This window comes from Wyeomyia smithii, chromosome 3, assembly GCF_029784165.1.
Source record: "Wyeomyia smithii strain HCP4-BCI-WySm-NY-G18 chromosome 3, ASM2978416v1, whole genome shotgun sequence".
NCBI lineage: Eukaryota > Metazoa > Arthropoda > Insecta > Diptera > Culicidae > Wyeomyia > Wyeomyia smithii.
In genome coordinates, this window is record NC_073696.1 from 67,011,875 (window position 1) to 67,028,934 (window position 17,060).

General features: G+C 36.4%; 1 protein-coding gene across 3 annotated transcripts in view; it reads right to left on the minus strand.

Annotated features, from left to right (window-relative positions):
• Nucleotides 1-17,060, minus strand: part of LOC129732457 (receptor-type guanylate cyclase gcy-5-like) — a 155,807-nt gene that overhangs the window by 25,026 nt on the left and 113,721 nt on the right. For all 3 annotated transcript variants that reach the window (XM_055693353.1, XM_055693354.1, XM_055693352.1), the window contains one exon: nucleotides 16,928-17,026. In XM_055693353.1, coding sequence (XP_055549328.1) covers nucleotides 16,928-17,026 — 99 coding nt within the window. The remainder of the gene's footprint in view (nucleotides 1-16,927; nucleotides 17,027-17,060) is intronic.

The following is a 17,060-nucleotide window of genomic DNA, read 5'->3' on the forward strand; positions in this document are numbered from 1 at the left end:
TTCAGCCATTTCCAAGCCTATATGGATCAGACAGACAGACAGAACTCCATTTTTATATGTATAGCGAAAAATGCAAATCAAGCTATTTTTAAATTTTTTTCTAAGCAGTAAATTTAGGGATGAAGGTGGAAAAATGAATTAATTAAAAAATAGTATTTTTAAAACTTCGAAAATATAGTTTAACAGAACTCGAACTCGCTTAAATTGCCTTTGTTTTACATAAATGATAATAACCTGAGCAACAATTAACCGTGTTTTAATTTTATGATGGTTTTTTCTTTGGTAGAAATCTAATTTTTAACTAGGGGTGAATAAACTTTTTTGCATACTGTTTTTATGCCATTTTCATCGAAAATCATTCTCACCTTCGAAATAAGAACGTTTTCGGCAACAAGAATGTTAGAGCTCCGTGGCGTTTATGCTGGATTTATGTTGCGATGCTAACCAAACCGGTTAACAAACGAAACCACCAGTGAAATTAAGCATACACACTGAAAATTCTTGGCTAGCGTCTGGGCTGGTTTGCGGCGCACCCGAGCTTCTGCAAATTTTGCAACAATCAGCGATGGACTTCTGAAAACAACAACAAACCTCAAACTTCGTACATTTCTCGCGACTTGCTGGCGACACGTTTTACCTTTCGAAACATATTTCCTTTGTTTACGTAGCAACCTTCTCGGGTGCTCACACCGATATTGTGGTGAGTTAGGCAAATAGCTGAAGCAAAACCGTCCCGTCGGCTACTCTCCGAGAGGTGCATGCGTATAAAATTTCTGCCAGTCCAAGCGAAACCAACCTGTCGAAGTACTGCACTCAAAGCGGAAATTAGCATCAGCTGGTTTATATTTACTGGATAGTATTTCTAAATAGAATCAGGATAACTAGACTCCCACATTAGAATCCAAACGAGAAACTTCCACCACTCGTATCCATCCGGATATCAAGTAGCGACATAATTTGATTCCTGTCGGCGTTTGGTTTCTCGCCGCACATGATGGTTTGTGATTTCCTGATTCGACACCCGAAGTTAGTGCCCGCGCCCAGAAGCGACCTCACAAGGTTTGACGCCAGTCTTGAACCTCAAAACCGCTAGTCCGCTAATTTGAAAGTTAGTATAGCTAACTAGCGAATTGACGAATTAATGGAACAACCGGAACGTGTACAAAACTTGTGGATGGTGTCATCGCAAAAAACACAGCAAACGGAAACAACTTTTGTTGATTCGATGTCATTTTATGGTAAGGAATACCGCCAGCAGCAACCAGATTTCATCATAAAAAAGCATGAACAAGCGATATCATCTTAAAATCAATCTCGACTGCTGTGCAAATGTGATATAATTTGAGTCAATTTGTAGCACCATGAAAAGTGAGCGGTAAATAAAACCGTAAAATCAAACAGAAAAAAAAACGGTATGAACCTGTCCGAGTTGTTGCTGGCAGCGCGGTACGATAATACAGGTTTGCTATCAGTTTATCATTATCCCACGAATCTCGGCTGACACGAACAACGTGGTTGTGTCTAGCGGCTGTTACACATCAGACGATCTGTGGGTAAATATTCCACGGAGGGAACTTCAGGGTGGCCACTCATTTTACATTTTCGAGTTCCCGCATTTTTCCCGACTTTTTCCCGCATGATTGCAAGAAATTCCCGATTGTCAAAAACGGTAACTAGGGTATGTTATATCGACGATTGAACGTCAATTTTTGAACCTTAAATTGGAAGTAATAGCGTATATCACTTCTACCGAATTTGCTCGGGACATTCTACACAAACAGTTGATTAGTTACATAAAATGTAACTTTGGCCTCTCCATGGTAAACAGGTTAAATATAATTTTTGCGATTTTCTCAAATTTGCAAATATTCATTAAGCAGTCAATAATCGTGTTAGCTATTTTGTGCATTCATTATGTTTGTCTATCTGTCTATCTTTTTTAAATATGATATAAGCACCGTTTTTATTCAACGCATAACAACCTATTAGGGGAACAACAACAAACAAAACAGCACTTTGCGTACAAATTTTTTTTCCGTTGTTAAAATCGTCGGAAAAAGTCATGGGAAGTTAAGGGTGAACATAAAACTACTTAACCTAAGAATAAAAAATATTTTGATTGAATTGATTATTTAAGGAACAAAACTTGTGACATGGATTTGCGTTTTTTTTCCTCGAATTAAAGATAATGTTATTTTACGTTCAGGAAAAATACTGCGATTTAACTGTATTTCGTTTATCACGTGTTACATAGATTCAAAACTTATCAGAAGTGAATTCACAACTTTTTCAGCATTTGATTTGCTAGTCAATTAAAGTTGCATCTCTCTGGTCATCTGCCAACATCTTCAACTTGTTTGCATCCAGCGCTCAAAATGGTCAAGCTGATAAAAAAATGGTATTGGGGACTAACATTTCGGAATAAGTGATTTCAAAACTTAAAAAAATAACCTGGAAATCAGAAAAAAAGATCTTAAATTATTATTTTTCAAATTAAAAGTCTTTTACTGCACGAACATGTCTTGCAGAAACCGTTGAAAAAGAAACAAATTTATTTTTAATTTTTTTTTGAACTTTTCAAGAAAAAAAAAGTTTCCTGGATTTGGGAAAATATCCTTTTTATTAGAATTTTTTTAAAAGAATTTTTAGTTTTTATTCCTCCATGATCATCAATGTTCAGTTTACATTATGCGGTTTTTAAAAAATATAATAATATTTTCAAAAATCAGCACCTTGAAACGTTTAATTTAGAATATTATTTATACTCAACAACTGCCAACAACTTTGCCGAAAACATCTCACCAATCAAACAAATCGTTCTGGTTTCGAAAAAAAAATCTTCAGAAATTTTAACTTCTTCCGTGTTCAAATAATCAACGTTGAAACATTTGGCAACTTAGAATTCAAAAAATAAGCTTTTTGAGATATTCAATCAATGTTTTAAATAGAACTACCATCTACAGCTTTGCCGGAAACATCACACCAATCAAGCTAATTACACAGTGCAACAATTTTTGAACTTTGATGCGAAAATAAATTTCCCTGAGTTTGAACATATTTCAACTTAAGGGGCAACAATGGCGCCATTTTGAATTTTTGAGAAACCAGTAATTTTTGTGTTTTTTTCGACGCCACTTTGTTTTGAGGCCAAATATCAAAATTCTAAGAGTTTGTCCACATATAAGCATCCTTTTACCCATCTTTTGAAAAAGAAATAGATCTCAAATCGGACAAAAACTGAGCTCAAAACGGTGATTCTACGAAACCGGTTTTGGCATAGTTTTAGTATATTTCACAAAGCAAAATAATATCGATTATTTCTGATAATTAATGGTAATTCGCTAATATCTTAAAGTGCTAGTCAAATTATATCTTATTTTGAGTAAAAAAGTCTCAGAAATCGAATGGTAGGTGTCTGATCAACGTAAAATGTCAGCAAAATGTCGATTTTGCCCCAATTCCCCTACAATACTAAAATAGGTTTATCTGCTGACATTTTACATAGCAAGTTCGTCCCAAACCCAAAATTTCACCAGCATTGAGTTTTGAGAACTGTGTGCCACTTATTTTATCCTCAATTTGTTTATTCAAATAACTACTAATAACAAGTAATGTTAGAAAGATTGTACAGTGGAACTTATTTTGCATTGCTCTTAGAAAATGAAACAGTTTCTATTGTACATATGAGAATTTATGATTGATTCTCTCACTTAAACGTTTTCTCGATAAACTGGCAACTTCTAGTCCCAGAATCCGGACCGGTTTTCGACCCCGGTTTTAATTCGCTTTACCATCTTGAGAAGTCCTACAGAGTTCATTCAATTTTTGTAGATAACACCAGATTTCGACGATTTATGCTATTCTAAAACATTTGGTGTCAAAATTTATTTCATTTGAAAAGTAGGACCGATAAAAGTAGTCAGCTGGTCAGCGGGTCAAAAGAAGTAAGTTTAGTGACTTTTTGGTTAAAAAATTGACTACTGAAGAAAAATGGGATCAACTTGCACTTTCAACTTCTTCATCATTTGTAATTGCATCATACACAAAACTTTGAAAAAATTTTGGTAACAAAATCCCGATTGAATAAAAAAATTCCCGACTTTCTCCCGCATTTTTTCCGATGTAATTCAATTCCCGACTTTTTCCCGCATTTCCCGTTTTCCCGATTGAGTGGCCACCCTGGAACTTTTACTCAGCAGGATTCATGGTAATACATTAACTTTGCAACCATTCACTTGGCTTGATCCAAATCAAGGTTATATAATAATGAATGTAGAAAAAGGGATAAAGCTTTTTGTATTGTAAAATACCGTACTTATTCATTGAATCAATTCGATTGCATAAAACAAGAAAATGACTGCTGTGCTTTCATATCATATATTGACACAGCCTTAGAAAAAGTATAACTTCTACTCAGTTTTCCAAAGCGAATGGCGAAATTTACCTTTTCTGCCGAATATTTACGAACTAAATATAGGTATAAAACAATTTTTCATTATAAAAAATCTGAGTCCTTTTCGAATACTGCAATGCAATATAACTATATAATGCATTTTTAGCAAGTTTTTTATGAGGTCATCAGTGAATATGCACTGAAGTCACTTTTTACGCGGAAGATATGGTGTTTATAAAAAAATCTTGTGAATTGCGGAATCCGTGTAGAAACACCGAGTGAATTCTAAATTCTGCATGAAAAACTTCACTTGTAAAAAATTTTTTATTAGGTATGTCTGCTGAATACTGAATCAAGATAAAAAATAGGAAAAAATTAATAATAAAGTTAGGCGAATGAATATTGGATATTTCATTTTCGGAAATTTGAATGAAACTCAGAATAAATGATTTGTAAAAAAAAATATTCAAATAATCCGCGTGAAGAAGCGCATTTTTGCAATACAAAACGAACAAGCAAAGTTTTCATGAAAAGACACATGAACGATTTCATGCAAGATGCATGTGGTTTGTTGGCCGAAAACAAAAACTAGCTCGCCTTGAACATTTTACCCCTACAAAATGATAAATGTATTTAAAATATTTATGAAGCTTTTGTAGATTGTTGTTCACAGGCCGGTTATCTCTACACGCGGGAAATGTATACAATTTTGAGACCCATCGTACCATTTTGCTCGAGCATGATATGCCAGCAAAAGTGAATGCATTCAAAATAATTTATTTCCTAGAACTATTTTTTAAATTCCAACGTCTGCTGCAACAGGTTGTATACATATCCCAAATGATTAATTGAAAATAACAATCGCCAGAGCAGAAAACAGCTTTCGCACAAAAAAAATCATTTGTTAAACTAAAAGCCAAGCCGGGCTGAAAATTGCATCCTGAGTGACTGCATCTTATTCATAGCGTTTCGTATGACTGAATTAGTAACGGCAGGGTATTAATAGTGGCTTTGTTCAGAACAAGTTTACTCTCGTAGCTATTTTTAGAGATTATAATCTGTCGACATTATTGTATGATTAGCGGCAGTCGAAAATAAAACCAGCAAAGCTTTTCGCCAAATAGCCAACAGGCAAGCTAAAGTTTTTTTGTTTAGTAACAAATTGTATTGGAGATTGAATGGAAACGTTGGAAAAATATCCAGAGGATAGTGTCGATACGCCCCAAGTATGGTAAATAGTCTTATAAATAGATAGACTTAACATACTAAATAACCACGGAATATTTCAGGTGCAACATTAAACACGTCTGCATTATTCATACGACGCATTGATTTTTATGTGTTATAGTGGTTCTGGGTAAAGGAGTGAGTGGGGGTTTGTTTTCAGTTTCAGGTCCCCGTGGTTCTGTGGTTAGCGGTGTCGGTCGGCTAGCTCTCCCACACGGTTGTGATATCGGGTTCGATTCCCGATCAGGTCGAGGAACTTTTCGAGATGGAAATTTTCTCGACTCAGCACTGGGGCACGGTGTATCGTTGTACTTACCCTACAACATGCAAAATGTGCCGAAAACAATATCGATAACGAATTCTCTCAACTAATCTAGTTGATCGAGACCGCATTAGCCCCCAGGCTAGCGTGCGATATTGTTGTTTTTTGGGGGTTTGTTTTGAGGTCATCGACGCTGATTTGTGCGATCAACTATAACTTTTCGAATTTTGAGACAACTGAAGGTAGTGTGTTTGAAAAGTTGCAACCGCTTGCAACTATCAGTTGATTAATTCTTCTGAAAATAACTTTACAGAAATTTCACATAAAGAGTGTAACAATTATCTGATTCTGTTCAAACTTTGGTGTTTGTGGCTTTTCGGATAATTTCAATTGATTTCTTCCAAACTAATACTTACAAAATATTTTCAAAATATAATTTTTTAGGAGATGGAATTTTTCCATGAATCAATGATTGATTGTAAATCATTTCGTAAATTGCTCTAGAAATTTTTCTGAACGAATTTATTTAAAAAAAACATCGTCTTGGTGCTAAAATAAGTAGTTGGGATTTGGTAAACCGTTGATAGTTTTCCAATGCGCTGATGATAAAACATGATGATGCAGATCGAAAGAACTCTGAATATACAGAACAGAAAAATCAGATTTATTACCTTACCCATAGGCCTAATAGACCACGGTGCTCCCACAGACCGTTATTATAAAAAAAATGCACCAAAGAATCTGAGTATTACAATTACAATTTATTACGAAAGTTCACATCAATGGACAACGTAATCCTAATTCCCTAACAAAAAAAATTTTGAGTACACCATTCGATTCGTTATGACGTCCAGAATCTCTGGTCAAAATTTGAAAATCATCGTACGGTACATTTTTGAGTAATGCCCTTTTGAAGGTCGTGAAGTAAAAAAAGTGTTATAAAAACGACGAAATACTTTTTTCAGCCAAAATTTTATGGAACAACTTTCAAAATAGTTTCTACACATTCCAAGTATTCATACCATAACAAAAAAAAATTATAGACAAAAAACTGATTTTAAGGAGGGTTGTTCGACAAAAAACTCTATTTTGCCGTGTTTAACGTACAGATAGGACATCGCAGTATTAAGCAATTGTTTCTATTTTAAAATTTTCCACAACTTTGCTGAAGAAAGCAATCCGGTATATTGAAAATTAGAGAAAATATTTTTTTATCTAACTGTTAGGTGGATTGATCAAAAAACGGAAAACTCCAAAAGTAAGGCCTTGTTCTATGAAACAATTTTGCTGGAGACATCGAGTACATAAAATCAATTTTTGATAGTCAAATCTAGAACGATCACGATTTTTCGAATTTAGACCACTGTGCACAGTGGGATTTTCAAATAAATCTTTCCACCAATTGTAAATGTCTCGAAATATATACTTGAAATGTGTAGAAACTATTTTGGAAGTTGTTTCATAAAATTGTGGCTGAAAAACATGCTTTACATTAAGTATTTTGTCGTTTTTATATCACTATTTCGAACATTACGACTTTCGAAAGGGCATTACTCAAAAATGTACCGTACGATGATTTTGAAATTTTGACCAGAGAATCTGGACGTCATAGCGAATCGAATGGTATACTCAGATTCTTTGGTGCATTTTTTTATAATAACGGTCTGTGGGAGCACCGTGAGACTTTTTATCGCTTCTAAAATTCGCTCGTGAAAAACTGAACATTTGTAAGCGTTTCCTGTTCAATACACTGTGTTTGAATTCAAAAGTAAATTGAATTTCAATAAAAAACCAGTTGCATGAAAATTTAAAATCCACCTAAAGTGACCGCAGAACTAAAGTTTTAGATATCTAGATGTTCCATGTCAGTTGAGCTGAAAATGCGCAAAAAATTAATCGACTATTTTACTTAAGACTACTTCTTCGTTGTCTCAAGGGTAAAGCTTTTCTGGTAAGTTCTTGATGATTTAAGATTTGTAAGATTTGATGTGAGAATGGTATCGAAACTGATGTCTCGAAGGAAAACATGCTGGTACATAAGCTTTACCAAGCCGTGCCGAAAAAGAGCATCAAGCAATCGGTGTTCGATGCACATTTTTGGCTCGGTACGCAACGATTAAAGAACAGCATCACATAACGATTATCTTTTTCTCTACGATTACATGGAGCGTCCGGTGTGGCTCTGAATCAAGGCTTGGGGCCTTTTTTCCCTATAACCACTCCAGGCACATTATCGAAAAATTGTCGATAAATTCATTAAAATCAGAGAATTCTTTTCTCGATCAGGAAAACCAGGAAATATCAGAGAAAACTGGAAAAATCGGAAAAGTTTTTCAGTTGCGTCTCGCAGGTTAAGATATTGAATCTGCACACTCGAAGTTGTCCCACGCAAACACTTTTCCTACATCATCATTGATGTGCAAGTTAAACACATTTATGCATGTATCTCTGATGATTGAGTATTTATTTTTCTTTTGTGGTTTTAAAAACCTTTCTTTAATTATGTCATATGAAGAATAAAATTTATTTATGAAAACATCGTTTTCGAACACCTGATTTTTTTTTTAAATTCTTTAGTAAACATTCAACATTTCGTATTGCTATGGTTTGTTTTTGCCTTTCTCCTAGAAAGGTATAGCAATCACTTGCAAAACTGAAAGTATAAAAGTGCTCCAAAGGGCCGAATGGCATATATCACTCGACTCAGTGTGTGTGTATGTGCAGATTTTTATTCTCACTCACTTTTCTCAGAGATGGCTGAACCGATTTTCATGGAATCAATTGCAAATGAAAGGTCTTGTTGTCCCATAAGACCCTATTAAATTTCATTGTAATCAGATTTATAGTTTAGAGGTTATGTATCAAAATGTAAAAATCATGAAACATCATTATCTCAAAAACTACCAAACCAATTTGAACAAAATTGAATTCAAATGAACAGGCTACCTGAAATACCCTTAACTTTTGAATTTTATAAAGATTGAACTAGTGGTTCAAAAGTTATGAAAAGAAACGTATTCTGAAGACTGTTTAATCTCACTCATGTTTCTCAGAGATGGCTGGACCGATCTTAATTAAATCAGTGTCAAATCCCCTTCCGCAGAGTACTTACCATGCCCTTGCTCAGTTTCAGTATCCCACTACCCCCCCCCCCCCCCATCACATGAAACTGCATTCTATTGCTTCTGGAGAGTATTCAACGTTATCAAACTTCAACGCTCACTCATTGATTTCGGGAGAATATGAACAAGAATTTATATTATACAAGTTGATCACCGATACTGTTTGATAGATTTGTTCAACTTTTTTTCTATAAAATTAGTATGAAGCCTTCATCCATAACACCTAGTGTAGTGAACGTTGTGCTCATTAGGACGAGACGCCACTGTTTTTTAGGCGAAACGCGGTTCTTTGTTAAACGGCTCTTTAGCGCTAAAACGAATTATTTTCAGCATAAAAGGCTAATGCGGGACCTCTATTCTTTGGTTACATATCCGGTCAACAATTTTTCACAAGGATTTCAGAGTTGCATTCATCTACGTTGCACTTTTTTTGTGCTGAATGCTGCAAACCAACAGGAGAATGCTGAATGCCGCAAAATTGCAGGGAATATCAGGGAAAATCAGAGGAATGAATTTAGAAAAATTTTTCGCCACCCTTAAAGCTATTAATGTTTTCTAAAGAATATCACGCCGTTTATATTATTTTTTGCTGATCAAAATAATTGATCTGCCTATTGATCAATTTAATTAATTAATCAATCAATTAATCAATTTAATTTAATTTGTGCAAAACAAGCTGATTTTTTTATGTTTTGATGTAGAATTACGTTTAACGGCAACATTATAGGAGTGAAAATAAAAAACTGAAAACATCGAGAGCGTCACGAAAATTGTACACTTTCAATTGCTTTAGAACTTAGTTAGTTTTCATCAGATTTTCTTCATTTTTACAGCAAACCAATGAAAAATTAGCTATGCATCCATTTCAATGCGGAAAATTGTAATTCTGAAGCCTTGTTTTAAACGCAAAATCCGACCAATCAGACCCGAAAATCAGGCCAAGGCCATTCGCACTCGCCGTAGTAACAGCTAACGTGCACCAGCACGCAAAAACTCTTTTGTCTTTCTATTCAGCGACTGTAATGGGGCACGCGAGTTCCTACTTGCAAGTAGGAGTACTCGGCTAAAATTGCTAGACTAGAAGTGTTTGAAAAAATGTGAAAACGAAATGCTTTCTTCATCTACCCGATTTTACTTCGGGCACCGATTTTTCAGAATATTTATATTCTATTGATTTTAAAAGATTTGAACAGATATTTTGATTCGAAAAGCTTTAGTGACTGTCTTTCTAAATGCATCCGTTTATTAACTGGGTGAACGTTTTCATCTAGGACCCTTACTTACGACCCGTTGATTAACGGACCGGCGTCAAAGGTTTTACTTTTTCATGCGATGAAAGGCGTTTTTGAGATGTTTTAGGTGAGCTTTTTATGGAGGTACACCTTTTTCGTGGGTTATCCGTAGTTCTCCAGTAACAAGTATAGATAAGGTTGGCAGCGAAAATGGTCATGTCACCGACCATGTACATTTTGTTTATTGACCTAAAAAATGATCTGTGTATCTGTGAGCGATCTGTGGGCGTGGCCTGTACACTAAGAATGGCTTGCTACTCCCGAGCACCATTTTGACGGTTCTATGTGCAATTTCTGCTGATTCTGGTCAATCGCGGGCAACACACGGGCGATCAAATATGCTATGCTATGAATATAAGTTAGATCGATTTATCAGATGAAACTTCAGCTCTTTTCAAATGTTAGTACTAGTAAAAAGCAAAGCCTTGGTGCTACATTCCGATTCGGAACTTGACCTTTTGTTTATACACAGACTTCGCAGCCAACTGTTTTAGTGTAGGGATACTGGGGGTAAGCCCGGCACTGAGGGTAAGACCGTCACCCCTGGGATTTAACTAGAAAACGCTAATTAACTGTGTTTTGGAATATGTGAAGTGTTGGTATTTAATATTTTAGACATTTAAAGACACATCGAAGCCACCGTGAAACGTCAAACGTCAAAATAATAGACAAAACATGCGCTACTGCAGCTGATGCGTAAAAGGATGTAATTTTTCGTGAGTGGAACTTAAGCTTTTATTCATTTGGAAAGACTAAAATAATTTTTCGTTGCTCTACAATTTATTGCCTGTATTGTTAGCAATCACAGGAATTCGATCTGAGGTAAATTGAAAAGATAAATTTGTAGAAATACTCTTTTTAAAAAAATGTGTGCTGTCGGGGTAACACCGTCACCCAGTGAGTGGGGTAAACCCGACATGGTCTGAGGCTAGTTGGATGTTACTGACACAAATTTCTCATCTATTACCGATGGCTCGCTGCTAAATAAATTGATTAGTCGACCTGAAACCATGCAATCAAGTCCTTCTGTGATTTATGTATGATGATTCCAAGGGTTATTAGAGGTGTCAAATGTACTGAATCAAGTCACAAAACTGACCGCTTTCCCGGTGGTATTTGAAATATGCTCCGGTGTGGTCAATGTGATCCTGGCTGCGATTAAACTAGTTAATAATATGATTTAAAGTGCCACATGATAAGTTTGCCGAGTATCAAATTCTTTTATTGTTTATACATAATGTTCACCGGCACTTGTTCCGGCAATCTCCCCAGAACCAGCTGACCGACAACAACCAAATTCAACAGTAACATACAGAATTGTAAGATCCCTCATTTGGCGGTTTCCGAATTCAACATGGTTCAGTTGATTCTAGTAAATTCATGAACAAACTTAGGTGCCGGTGTTACCCCCAAGGGGTGCCGGTTTTACCCGCACTGATTGCTAAACGTCGTTTTTATCTTAGTTTCAAAACTTCACTATTCCTTGTAAAATAACAGTTTGAAAGTACTGAAAACCTTCATATCTTGTAGAAAACAATCTGGGCAATGATTCTGTGAAAGAAACATAACAATATTCGCCATCAAGTGCTACTAAAGAATCATTTTCCTTAGTAGGCCGGGCTTACCCCCAGTACCCCTACAGGACAACTGCGGGGTTAGTGCGACGATCCTACTAACACTAACAGTCTCTCCCGAGCCGAGACTCGAACCTACGACGACTGGCTTGTTGGGCCAGCATCGTACCTCGAGACACTCTGGAAGACACTTAGTGCTAGTAATCTTACAAAAAAAAAATTGAATGCTGCCAGCCCCTAAGTCAAAGTGCGCGAAATTCTTCAGAAGTTACAGTTCTGTTTACATTCATGCAGATTTATTTTCATGGTGTGATCAAATAAAAGTACTGACATAACTTGTTAATTATTCGTGCAATTGAATGAATTGTGTTACATTGATCATATTTTTCAATGAATCTATATTAAGGTGGCAATGCGATGTATGGAAAAATCGAATCTGAAGAACTGACCATGTACATTTTGTTCATTTGCCCAAACTCCTGTGCAAAATATCAGCTCAATCCGACATGATTTAGAGGTGCCTTAAAGTGTTCAAAGTTCTCATGTTTTGACCCTCGAAAATGGACATCCCTAATCTTGTTTAAAATGCCTAAACTTTGAAATGATTCACCAAACCACATGGTCAATAACGTAGCCTGTCACGCTCAATGCAAATCAATAGAGGAATGGATATCGGGAGTGTTAGTCAAGTACTTGTTGCTACTAGATACCGAGAAATCCTCTGCATCATCCACAAGGAATTAGTTCTAGTGAAAAGGAATTGATCTGGATCCATCGAAGTTGATGGTGCGATCTTTCCCACACAAATTCGCGCACGATATGGTTACTTCTCCATCTCTGGGCAACCGGCCACCAGGAGACGATATAAACAGAACTGCGTTACGATCGCTGTATCGGCATACAGGAGAATCGAAGTTTCTAGTTATCTCCGGCAACCAACCAATCGTTAACAGTCTGTATCACACCAAACTTCGCGTTTCACCCCGTGAACTTTTTAAATTTACCTGAAAATGAATGGGATTCGTAAAATGCAACAACCGCACGCCGACACAAACTACGCAAACTACTGGTACCAGTGACAAATATCTTACCGCATTGTAAAAAAAAAAACGATAGAGCGAGTATGGGAAAAAAACCCCGCGAGCAAAGTTTCTAACCTGAAGCCACCACGAGGCACACCCGAGCATTATACAATGTAATGGTCATTGATGCGTGGTCATTGTATTTCGAAACCGCTGTGTATTAAGATAGTCACACTAAGCGCAGTCAAAATACCGCGCGCGAAACTGAACCAGGCTTCGAAATGGTCACGGTAGAACCACTTTTCACTGCGATAATCGTCTTCTTCTTCCTCTGACGCTACCAAGGCTCGCTGTCTAAATACATTCTTAAACAAACATGTCAAATGAGTATCGCCATCACGACGTTATTTTCCCCAAACGTATTTTGACATTTTTTCTGGTAATGAGAATTACGCACGTTGAGTGCGTGTATTCTGGAAATTATTTATATCATTGATCTTGTAATAATATTGCTCAACATAAATAAACGAAGTAGACAGGAATAGGCCGAAATAACATCGCTAAACGATTGACAGTGTGCATCTCTTTGATACGCGAGTGTCGTTTGACCATCCTTTTCTTTCTGTGAGCTGAGCGGCGATGGTTTGGTTGTTTTACATTTACGAGCGAAAGCCGACTATGACGCACGCCAAGGAAGCGAGATCAAATGAAAATGGTGACCGTTTACAAGCCTGAACTGAACTACCCTCTCCGAAAGCAAACAAGAGCGTGTATGACGAAAAAGCCAAAACACCTTGATCACCTTGATATCTTCTGTTTTTTTGTAATATTTCAGTTATGCTCTTGTGATCGGGTTATCATTAGTTTTCCATATCACGGTTTTATTCCGGTGGTGTGGTTCAAGAGTTATAGGAAAACGACAGAAGACGAGGCGAGCGGCAATTTACTTGAGTGACCAGTTTTGGTATTACAGATGGAGTTTGCAAAAGTTTCTTGTCTGAGTAAACTCGAGTTTCCTAATAAAACAGTTTGCTCGTCTCGTCAGTGATTGGAAACGAGCTGAGATGCTCGCCTTGTCTTCTGTAATAGGAGCCAGAGTATTCAAAACATCGTTTTATAGGCCAAAAAAATTTCTTTAACTCATGAAAAGAACCCTAACGGCCATATGAAAAAGACGTGGTTTTTCACTTTTCCAAAAATCGAACATTTTTTGTGAAACTGCTGTCTGTTTGTACGAATTTATCAAAAGGTTTTCAACAAATCAGCCTTTCGCACTGTTGAGGTTGGAAACAATGAACTGGTAGAGTTAATTGTTTTATTTGCTCAAAAAACCACATGGCGAACATAATTTGGAAAAAAACATGCAACACAGCTCCCCATTGTCTCCTATACAGACCTTGTTGTTTTCGATTCCAAGCACGGCCACAGTATAGTCAGAGAGATTTATTGTTTAGCAAAAAAAAAAAATGAATGCGATCCGAACAAGTTTTTCCGTTACTATTTTTAGAGCTCAAATATATTTCGCTGTCAAAATAAGTTAAATCGCTAATATGTAACCAGAATGATTGCCAAAAAATAACTGAGCCTCTTGTTTTTGGCAGTCGATAAACATAGCAATTATCAGTAAATTAAAGGTCAACTGGATTTTAATATTGAGTACTGCGCTATATTTTTTTTCGTTCCGAGATTCGTTTACATTTATGACAAAAACGATATGCTTCTAAATCCTACGCTAATTATAAATTAATCATCCATTGTCAAATCGATTTCATGCTGCGAGAAGGACTTCTACCGGTTTGGGACTGGTTTTCGCCATTTTCGATTGGAAACGAGCTGAGATGCTCGCCTTGTCTTCTGTAATAGGAGCCAGAGTATTCAAAACATCGTTTTATAGGCCAAAAAAATTTCTTTAACTCATGAAAAGAACCCTAACGGCCATATGAAAAAGACGTGGTTTTTCACTTTTCCAAAAATCGAACATTTTTTGTGAAACTGCTGTCTGTTTGTACGAATTTATCAAAAGGTTTTCAACAAATCAGCCTTTCGCACTGTTGAGGTTGGAAACAATGAACTGGTAGAGTTAATTGTTTTATTTGCTCAAAAAACCACATGGCGAACATAATTTGGAAAAAAACATGCAACACAGCTCCCCATTGTCTCCTATACAGACCTTGTTGTTTTCGATTCCAAGCACGGCCACAGTATAGTCAGAGAGATTTATTGTTTAGCAAAAAAAAAAAATGAATGGGATCCGAACAAGTTTTTCCGTTACTATTTTTAGAGCTCAAATATATTTCGCTGTCAAAATAAGTTAAATCGCTAATATGTAACCAGAATGATTGCCAAAAAATAACTGAGCCTCTTGTTTTTGGCAGTCTATAAACATAGCAATTATCAGTAAATTAAAGGTCAACTGGATTTTAATATTGAGTACTGCGCTATATTTTTTTTCGTTCCGAGATTCGTTTACATTTATGACAAAAACGATATGCTTCTAAATCCTACGCTAATTATAAATTAATCATCCATTGTCAAATCGATTTCATGCTGCGAGAAGGACTTCTACCGGTTTGGGACTGGTTTTCACCATTTCGTTCCTTTGTCGGCACGGGTGGTTTGCTGCTTTGGAATAAATTATAGTAATAACCTATCAATTGTTGCAAAACTGTTTTAGCTGCTACACATTTTCCAAAAACAGCGTTCATGTTGTTTTGAAAATCACCTGCGATGGTCTAATTGCGTAGGTTCCGAAAAAGCAACAGAGCATAGGTAATAAAGTGGCTCTTATCTTATGCATCGAAAAGTGAATGTATGTATTCAGAGCTAGTTTTCGGATTTCGTCGCTATTTTAAGAGTTAAATTATCCGCTATAATCGGACTGGTTAAAATAAGGTTGCCGGTAGCTACTTGCCTTAAAATAACGGCCATTTCCGGTAGAATATAAAAACAAGCTTACGGGCTCCAAGAAACATCACCGAATTAAAGGTTAAATTAGGCATGTTTTTCTAACGTTGAGCGCTCTCAACCTAATGCTGGAGTTACGCTCATTGAGACCACGAAAAGTTTGGATTTCAGAAGACCATTTATTATCATAAATTACCGCAGTGCGAGTACCATCGTATATTATGTTGCTTCGTTTCGCTTCAAGAAATATCTTTTCTCTTGAAATATTAATTGCCCTAATAGTAACAGGTTACCGTTTTTATTTTCATTTTTCACGCTGCTTTTATGCGATTCAGTTCCAAAACTTATCCGAGGGTAGAATTAGAAAACAAAATTTAAAGTAATTATTAAACGTAAATGAACGATAAATAACTTTTGGATGAGCAAAATTAGTTTGTTACCTAGTGGTGACTCACTTAGGCAAAAAAAAAAACAGATGTCCAAGGCGTTAGACATATTTACATATCATGTTGCTATGATGATAATCAAATAAACGCTGTGGTAATTATTACCTATTGGAACTATATCCGCAAGGGGAACGGAAAAATAAGTTCCCTCCAACTTGACCATTTTAATCGGAAGCCGGCGTGCCCAAAGATTGGGTGATCAATTGCGATTCGAACCTGCCTGCCAGGGTAAACAAGATTTTATTGTGGCTATCGGGTACCGTTTCTCGTCCAACCGTAAAGTTTCCCTGCTGCCTGATATCACTTTACCATGAAACAGATGCGGCCGTATCTATTTCATGAGCATTAGAACTAAAAAAAACACGCTCGTCCGAAGTTTGAGAATCGGTAGCGAGCATCACAACACTGATGGGTGAGATTTTATTTTGATGGTCGAAATTTGTTGATTCCGAGTCACTACACTGTCAGAATAAACATGAAGGAAATTGATCCGGCAATATTATAAAATTTTGCCCATCGAAAGCCTTTCGCTGTAAAGCCAATCCAAACTTCTGGCCCAAATTATACCCACATTGAGAGCCTACCCATATTACTCAAGCGATTTGTATTCAAATGGCTCTAGGTGGGGACGATGAAGCGATGAGAAACAATGCAAAAAATAGCAAATTCGTGCAACGATACTTACCTCTAGCTTGTACGCTTCGCACATTATCACATGGGCCACCTTGTCGTCGACGTCAGCAATGATGATCCGGGCGTTTTTCGTCTTTAGATCCAGCATGTACTGGAATGAATGCAATGAATTTCGAAACAGTTTA